We start from the raw sequence: 9611 nt of genomic DNA, 5'->3' as shown, positions 1-9611 counted from the left end.
TGATAAAAATTCAATTTATGTTTTTTTTTCTGAAGAACTTTGGAGCCATATATACTTTCCATTTAGATACTCTGGTAAAGCAGCTAAAATTTGTATTAAGACACAAGTTATGACATATTCTTATTACATATTTCTTTTTTAATCATAAACTAATCGAGTCCAATCAAATGTGGAAAAATGCGAATGGCCATAAAATAATCGGATAAGTGAATTGAAAGTTTTCTTTCTCCTGTAAACGAACGTTGTAGCCCTGAAAAGGGCTTGTTTAAATTTCAGATTTCAAAATCTAAAATTACGATTGCGAGCATGTACCAGGTACTGTACTTTTTCACAATTTACTTCTTGGCAGCCGTAGTCTTGGCTTTCGGTTTCTTAGCGGTAGCAGGCGCCGCTGCTTTCTTCACCGCCTTTTTGGGCTTAGCAGAGGCCGCTGGCTTGGCCTTTGCTGCTTTTGCTGCCTTCGGCTTCACTGCGGTCGACTTGGCCTTCGCTGCTGCTGGCTTCGCCTTCACGGTTCCAGTTTTCTTTGCATCCTTGGCCTTCGCCTTCTCTGTTTTCTTCTTCTCTGCGGTCTTTTTGGTGGCCACCAGCCTTCTTAGCCTTGGGCTTCTTGTCGGCAGGCTGCGGCGGCAACTTTCTTGGCGGTGGCTCCGGTCTTTTTGACGGCTACCTTCTTGCTTTTCACCTTCTTCTCAGCAGACGCAGGCTTCGGCTTCGGATCCTTCTTGGCGGAGGCCGACAGTTTTGAATGAGCCAGACGCGCCTTTTCCCTTTGTTTGGATCAACTTTCCATTGACCACGGCAGATTTCAAGTATTTCTTTATGAATGGAGCCAGCTTCTGGGCATCGCATTTGTAGGTGGCGGTGATGTATTTCTTGATTGCCAGAAGAGATGAGCCACCTCGTTCCTTCAAATTCTTGATAGAAGCGTCCACCATTTGTTGAGTTGGCGGATGCGATGGCGGGGCAGCGGCCTTCTTTGCTTTTAAGGCAGCGGAACCAGGATGCCTTTTTGGTGACCAGCTTCTTCTCAACTGACGCTGGGGGGAGCAGCCACTGGGGAAGCGGACGTTGCAACTGCAGAATCAGACATTTTTTTTTCACTAAACTACACTTTTTTGTATAGAAAACGGGAGCGCGCGCTTGTGACCAACCTCCTTCGTTCGAATGAGAATCGAGGAGGAGAGCACTTCAACTGTGAGTCTGGCATCAGTCATTTGCTCTGCTAATTTTTGCTTGAAGTGCAAACTTATTTTTCTTATTTTCAGGCTTAAGATACTAAAACTAAATAATTTTTTTATCGTTTTACATTCAAAACGATAAATTAAGAAGGTAATGTGCTAGAAATGTTATGTTCTTGTTTTGTAACCTTTTATAGCCGTATCAACTTCAAGATTGACATTCGTAACATGAATAATTACTTTAAAAAAACATTTTAAAATAAGATTTCTAGAAATATTTTGTAACTTGCTAAGGAAAAATGAAGTTTGAACATTTTACTTTAAGTAATACTACAAGTCTTTATACTTATTATTACTTTAGGTATTTTTTTATTTGTTTCAAGTTTGTCCCTGGCTACATGCAAAATTGGCTGTGAGAACCACACTCGGCAATAGTTTTCTGATTGTTAAAAATATAGTTAACTTAAAATGTGGTATTTGTTCGATGTTTTCTTATATTTATTATGTCTTTGCTTAGCGCAGTCCAGCTTTTGGGGCATTATTATTAATAGTTTTCACTACATTTTGCTAATATCCGTCCCATATATAAATTCCATTGAGGCCTGAGACCACACTTAAGTTAATATTAAAGAAAAAATATAATAAGTACATGTTTTAATATTTTTCTTGTTTTTTATAAGACGTTATGCATTCCTTAGCAGCTATGTCTAATTTATAAATAGCGCTTAAAAGTTTTTATATTTTTTGTTGATGTTTGAATGTCTTATGTTGATCGTGGTTGTTCCATATAACGGTACCCTTTCTCAATACATGCCGACATTCAAAACGAAAATTTGTTAAAAAACATTTGATAAAAAAAAAAAATAAAATATATTGTAAAAAACTAATATTATATATTAGCTTTATCTAATATTTCAATATACTATAAACAATTTTCAGAAATATTTACATATAGCTACAAACTGTTTATTTTGCGTCCCTATTAAAAAATATCTTGGAGGTTGCACTGCAAAATTATAAAGAAAATATATGAAATTTTGTTTATTAAGCAACCAACAGATTCATTAGCCCAGTTAATATTTTTTTATGCTGCATTTAGTATTTTTTTTTTATTTTTTCTGTTTGAAAGTCTTGACCATCGGTACCGCACAGCAGCTGTCACATAAAAAACCCCGGGAACTCAAATCAAAAGACAATTTCCGACTACTATTAAATTTATCAAGGCAGTACAAATTGGAAAAAATGAATTAACAATTATTCAATTCACTTAAAAAAACGGGACGGAAAATAATTTTTCTTTATTTTTATGTTAAAGCCTCCAGATAAAATTAGTATCTCATTGAATTAATTTGTGGTCCTGAAAAGGACCGATTTGTACAAATTATGTTAGCGCACTGGCAGCCAGTTGAAGCCGTCTCGACCTAAGCACGCTCGCCGCGAATGCGACGGGCCAACTGGATGTCCTTGGGCATGATGGTGACACGCTTGGCATGAATGGCACACAAGTTGGTATCTTCAAAGAGGCCTACTAGATAGGCCTCGCTAGCTTCCTGCAGAGCCATCACCGCCGAGCTCTGGAATCGCAGGTCAGTCTTGAAGTCCTGAGCGATTTCACGCACCAGACGCTGGAAAGGCAGCTTGCGGATCAGCAGCTCGGTACTCTTCTGGTATCGACGGATCTCACGCAGGGCAACAGTTCCAGGGCGGTACCGATGAGGCTTCTTCACGCCTCCGGTGGCGGGGGCGCTCTTGCGAGCGGCCTTAGTAGCCAGTTGCTTGCGTGGCGCCTTGCCACCAGTCGATTTGCGAGCGGTTTGCTTGGTACGGGCCATTTTCGAATTCACTGCTGTTCACGTTCACTTCACGTTTCAAAACACAATAAACGATAGCCGCATTTGCTACCTCCTCTTATATAGCAAAACGGGGAGGGTTGAAAAGAGAGGGAAGCAGAGTCCATCTCAGTTGTCGAGCGGAGAGCGAGACGAACATATCTTTCGGACTCGCTCGTGTTTCTGGGGGTTTAGGTATAAATATGAGCTCGTCGAAAATTTGGAAATAGTTCTTCAGTGACTTTCGTACCGTGCAGTGTGTTAACAGTAGAGAAGAGAAGTGAAATATGACTGGTCGTGGTAAAGGAGGCAAAGGCTTGGGAAAAGGAGGCGCCAAGCGTCACCGCAAAGTGCTGCGTGACAACATCCAGGGGTATCACGAAGCCAGCTATCCGCCGTTTGGCTCGTCGTGGCGGTGTAAAACGCATCTCCGGACTTATATACGAGGAAACACGAGGCGTTCTGAAGGTGTTCTTGGAGAACGTTATCCGTGATGCCGTCACCTACACCGAACACGCCAAGAGGAAGACCGTCACCGCCATGGACGTTGTGTACGCACTGAAGAGGCAAGGCCGCACCCTGTACGGCTTCGGCGGTTAAAAAACTAGTACAGCTTGTACTTTTTCAGCAATCGGTCCTTTTCAGGACCACCATTTAAATTTCCAAAGGAGACACATTTTCCAATAATGCTTTGATTTGAAAGTTGATGCTTCATAAATAATATATGTTTATTGAACCAAAATGAAATTTGAAATGAAAGTAGTTCAGGTAGATACACATCTATTTTGTACAGGCTGTGCCGCAGATACAGCATTGACAGAAATTCGCCATTTTGCGATGAACCTCTTAGGTCTTATTTCTGTCCGACTGCTATAGGACCAACGCTTATACAAAATCGACATCAGTTTCCCACACGTCCTTATACTTATTGTTTTAATAATATGGTATTAGTATTGAAAATTCTTCAATTCTTTGGTAACACCTTGGTCGTCCTGAAAAGGACGGTTGGGTTTGTTTTTTATGTACAAGTATGTATCAAACGTTTAAGCCTTCTTCTCGGTCTTTTTGGGCAACAGAACAGCCTGTATGTTGGGCAACACTCCACCCTGGGCAATGGTGACGCCGGAGAGTAGCTTGTTCAACTCCTCGTCGTTGCGGATGGCCAGCTGCAGATGACGCGGGATAATCCTAGTCTTCTTGTTGTCACGAGCAGCATTTCCAGCCAACTCGAGAACCTCAGCGGCCAGATATTCCATCACAGCAGCCAGGTAAACTGGAGCGCCGGCACCAACTCGCTCGGCATAGTTGCCCTTGCGGAGCAGACGGTGAATACGGCCTACTGGGAACTGAAGACCGGCACGGTTGGAGCGGGACTTCGCCTTTCCCTTCACTTTGCCACCTTTTCCACGACCAGACATTTTGCTTTACGAGTATTTCACTTAGTTCACTTTACACACTAAAAACGAATGCTCGACGAGCCCCGGGTAGCCACATATTTATACTTTTCCGTCTGCCTGCGCGTTCAGTTAGGGGTGGGTGCCCCAGACCTGAAAACATGGCTCGAGAAAAAGTATAAAGATGAACGCGCTTGGGCACCATTATGATCAGTGAGTTGTGTTTGCGAAATCATAAGTGAAGTGAATAATGCCGCCGAAAACTAGTGGAAAGGCAGCCAAGAAGGCTGGCAAAGCCCAGAAGAACATCACCAAGAGCGACAAGAAGAAGAAGCGCAAGAGGAAGGAGAGCTACGCCATCTACATTTACAAGGTCCTGAAGCAGGTCCACCCCGACACGGGCATTTCGTCGAAGGCGATGAGCATCATGAACAGCTTTGTGAATGATATCTTCGAACGCATTGCTGCCGAGGCTTCTCGTCTGGCTCACTACAACAAGCGCTCGACTATCACCAGTCGGGAGATCCAAACGGCTGTTCGCCTACTTCTGCCCGGAGAGTTGGCGAAGCACGCCGTCAGTGAGGGAACCAAGGCTGTCACCAAGTACACCAGCTCCAAGTAATTTTCTCCTGCTGCGTATGGGGAGGAAGATCCAAAAAGGCCCTTTTCAGGGCCACAACATATTTAACCAAAGAAACTAAATTTTCAGCTTGCCGTTTGCCAATAAAATGCGTGATAAAAATTCAATTTATGTTTTTTTCTGAAGAACTTTGGAGCCATATATACTTTCCATTTAGATACTCTGGTAAAGCAGCTAAAATTAATGCGGCTACAAGGGTACACTTATAATTATTTGTATTAAGACACAAGTTATGACATATTCTTATTACATATTTCTTTTTTAATCATAAACTAATCGAGTCCAATTAAATGTGGAAAAATGCGAATGGCCATAAAATAATCGGATAAGTGAATTGAAAGTTTCTTTCTCCTGTAAACGAACGTTGTAGCCCTGAAAAGGGCTTGTTTAAATTTCAGATTTCAAAATCTAAAATTACGATTGCGAGCATGTACCAGGTACTGTACTTTTTCACAATTTACTTCTTGGCAGCCGTAGTCTTGGCTTTCGGTTTCTTAGCGGTAGCAGGCGCCGCTGCTTTCTTCACCGCCTTTTTGGGCTTAGCAGAGGCCGCTGGCTTGGCCTTTGCTGCTTTTGCTGCCTTCGGCTTCACTGCGGTCGACTTGGCCTTCGCTGCTGCTGGCTTCGCCTTCACGGTTCCAGTTTTCTTTGCATCCTTGGCCTTCGCCTTCTCTGTTTTCTTCTTCTCTGCGGTCTTTTTGGTGGCCACAGCCTTCTTAGCCTTGGGCTTCTTGTCGGCAGCTGCGGCGGCAACTTTCTTGGCGGTGGCTCCGGTCTTTTTGACGGCTACCTTCTTGCTTTTCACCTTCTTCTCAGCAGACGCAGGCTTCGGCTTCGGATCCTTCTTGGCGGAGGCCGACAGTTTGAATGAGCCAGACGCGCCTTTTCCCTTTGTTTGGATCAACTTTCCATTGACCACGGCAGATTTCAAGTATTTCTTTATGAATGGAGCCAGCTTCTGGGCATCGCATTTGTAGGTGGCGGTGATGTATTTCTTGATTGCCAGAAGAGATGAGCCACCTCGTTCCTTCAAATTCTTGATAGAAGCGTCCACCATTTGTTGAGTTGGCGGATGCGATGGCGGGGCAGCGGCCTTCTTTGCTTTTAAGGCAGCGGAACCAGATGCCTTTTTGGTGGCCAGCTTCTTCTCAACTGACGCTGGGGGAGCAGCCACTGGGGAAGCGGACGTTGCAACTGCAGAATCAGACATTTTTTTTCACTAAACTACACTTTTTTGTATAGAAAACGGAGCGCGCGCTTGTGACCAACCTCCTTCGTTCGAATGAGAATCGAGGAGGAGAGCACTTCAACTGTGAGTCTGGCATCAGTCATTTGCTCTGCTAATTTTTGCTTGAAGTGCAAACTTATTTTCTTATTTTCAGGGCTTAAGATACTAAAACTAAATAATTTTTTTATCGTTTTACATTCAAAAACGATAAATTAAGAAGGTAATGTGCTAGAAATGTTATGTTCTTGTTTTTGTAACCTTTTATAGCCGTATCAACTTCAAGATTGACATTCGTAACATGAATAATTACTTTAAAAAAACATTTTAAAATAAGATTTCTAGAAATATTTTGTAACTTGCTAAGGAAAAATGAAGTTTGAACATTTTACTTTAAGTAATACTACAAGTCTTTATACTTATTATTACTTTAGGTATTTTTTTATTTGTTTCAAGTTGTCCCTTGGCTACATGCAAAATTGGCTGTGAGAACACACTCGGCAATAGTTTTCTGATTGTTAAAAATATAATTAACTTAAAATGTGGTATTTGTTCGATGTTTTCTTATATTTATTATGTCTTTGCTTAGCGCAGTCCAGCTTTTGGGGCATTGTTATTAATAGTTTTCACTACATTTTGCTAATATCCGTCCCATATATAAATTCCATTGAGGCCTGAGACCACACTTAAGTTAATATTAAAGAAAAAATATAAAAAGTACATGTTTTAATATTTTTCTTGTTTTTTATAAGACGTTATGCATTCCTTAGCAGCTATGTCTAATTTATAAATAGCGCTCAAAAGTTTTTATATTATTTGTTGATGTTTGAATGTCTTATGTTGATCGTGGTTGTTCCATATAACGCTACCCTTTCTCAATACATGCCGACATTCAAAACGAAATTTGTTAAAAAAACATTTGATAAAAAAAAAATAAAATATATTGTAAAAAACTAATATTATATATTAGCTTTATCTAATATTTCAAAATACTCTAAACAATTTTCAGAAATATATACATATAGCTACAAACTGTTTATTTTGCGTCCCATTAAAAAAATATCTTGGAGGTTGCACTGCAGTTAAAATTATAAAGAAAATATATGGAATTTTGTTTATTAAACAACCAACAGATTCATTAGCCCTGTTAATATTTTTTTATGCTGCATTTAGTATTTTTTTTTATTTTTTCTGTTTGAAAGTCTTGACCATCGGTACCGCACAGCAGCTGTCACATAAAAAACACCGGGAACTCAAATCAAAAGACAATTTCCGACTACTATTAAATTTATCAAGGCAGTACAAATTGGAAAAAATGAATTAACAATTATTCAATTCACTTAAAAAAACGGGACGGAAAATAATTTTTCTTTATTTTTATGTTAAAGCCTCCAGGTAAAATTAGTATCTCATTGAATTAATTTGTGGTCCTGAAAAGGACCGATTTGTACAAATTATGTTAGCGCACTGGCAGCCAGTTGAAGCCGTCTCGACCTAAGCACGCTCGCCGCGAATGCGACGGGCCAACTGGATGTCCTTGGGCATGATGGTGACACGCTTGGCATGAATGGCACACAAGTTGGTATCTTCAAAGAGGCCTACTAGATAGGCCTCGCTAGCTTCCTGCAGAGCCATCACCGCCGAGCTCTGGAATCGCAGGTCAGTCTTGAAGTCCTGAGCGATTTCACGCACCAGACGCTGGAAAGGCAGCTTGCGGATCAGCAGCTCGGTACTCTTCTGGTATCGACGGATCTCACGCAGGGCAACAGTTCCAGGGCGGTACCGATGAGGCTTCTTCACGCCTCCGGTGGCGGCAGCGCTCTTGCGAGCGGCCTTAGTAGCCAGTTGCTTACGTGGCGCCTTGCCACCAGTCGATTTGCGAGCGGTTTGCTTGGTACGGGCCATTTTCGAATTCACTGCTGTTCACGTTCACTTCACGTTTCAAAACACAATAAACGATAGCCGCATTTGCTACCTCCTTATATAGCAAAACGGGGAGGGTTGAAAAGAGAGGGAAGCAGAGTCCATCTCAGTTGTCGAGCGGAGAGCGAGACGAACATATCGTTCGGACTCGCTCGTGTTTCTGGGGGTTTAGGTATAAATATGAGCTCGTCGAAAATTTGGAAATAGTTCTTCAGTGACTTTCGTACCGTGCAGTGTGTTAACAGTAGAGAAGAGAAGTGAAATATGACTGGTCGTGGTAAAGGAGGCAAAGGCTTGGGAAAAGGAGGCGCCAAGCGTCATCGCAAAGTGCTGCGTGACAACATCCAGGGTATCACGAAGCCAGCTATCCGCCGTTTGGCTCGTCGTGGCGGTGTAAAACGCATCTCCGGACTTATATACGAGGAAACACGAGGCGTTCTGAAGGTGTTCTTGGAGAACGTTATCCGTGATGCCGTCACCTACACCGAACACGCCAAGAGGAAGACCGTCACCGCCATGGACGTTGTGTACGCACTGAAGAGGCAAGGCCGCACCCTGTACGGCTTCGGCGGTTAAAAAACTAGTACAGCTTGTACTTTTTCAGCAATCGGTCCTTTTCAGGACCACCATTTAAATTTCCAAAGGAGACACATTTTCCAATAATGCTTTGATTTGAAAGTTGATGCTTCATAAATAATATATGTTTATTGAACCAAAATGAAATTTGAAATGAAAGTAGTTCAGGTAGATACACATCTATTTTGTACAGGCTGTGCCGCAGATACAGCATTGACAGAAATTCGCCATTTTGCGATGAACCTCTTAGGTCTTATTTCTGTCCGACTGCTATAGGACCAACGCTTATACAAAATCGACATCAGTTTCCCACACGTCCTTATACTTATTGTTTTAATAATATGGTATTAGTATTGAAAATTCTTCAATTCTTTGGTAACACCTTGGTCGTCCTGAAAAGGACGGTTGGGTTTGTTTTTTATGTACAAGTATGTATCAAACGTTTAAGCCTTCTTCTCGGTCTTTTTGGGCAACAGAACAGCCTGTATGTTGGGCAACACTCCACCCTGGGCAATGGTGACGCCGGAGAGCAGCTTGTTCAACTCCTCGTCGTTGCGGATGGCCAGCTGCAGATGACGCGGGATAATCCTAGTCTTCTTGTTGTCACGAGCAGCATTTCCAGCCAACTCGAGAACCTCAGCGGCCAGATATTCCATCACAGCAGCCAGGTAAACTGGAGCGCCGGCACCAACTCGCTCGGCATAGTTGCCCTTGCGGAGCAGACGGTGAATACGGCCTACTGGGAACTGAAGACCGGCACGGTTGGAGCGGGACTTCGCCTTTCCCTTCACTTTGCCACCTTTTCCACGACCAGACATTTTGCTTTACGAGTATTTCACTTAG

General features: G+C 42.3%; 1 protein-coding gene across 1 annotated transcript; it reads right to left on the bottom strand.

The window, feature by feature from the left end:
• Positions 1–7763: 7763 nt before the first annotated feature.
• On the bottom strand, positions 7764–8521 carry LOC127010679 (histone H3-like). Its single transcript, XM_050885090.1, has 2 exons — positions 8420–8521; positions 7764–8352 (listed from the first exon to the last, which is right to left on the bottom strand). The coding sequence occupies exon 2, from the start codon at positions 8172–8174 to the stop codon at positions 7764–7766; it is 411 nt and encodes a 136-aa protein (XP_050741047.1). The 5' UTR covers positions 8175–8352; positions 8420–8521.
• Positions 8522–9611: the final 1090 nt, after the last annotated feature.

Source organism: Drosophila biarmipes, chromosome 2L, assembly GCF_025231255.1.
Source record: "Drosophila biarmipes strain raj3 chromosome 2L, RU_DBia_V1.1, whole genome shotgun sequence".
NCBI classification, from domain to species: Eukaryota; Metazoa; Arthropoda; class Insecta; order Diptera; family Drosophilidae; genus Drosophila; species Drosophila biarmipes.
This window is presented reverse-complemented; position numbering and strand designations above follow the sequence as displayed.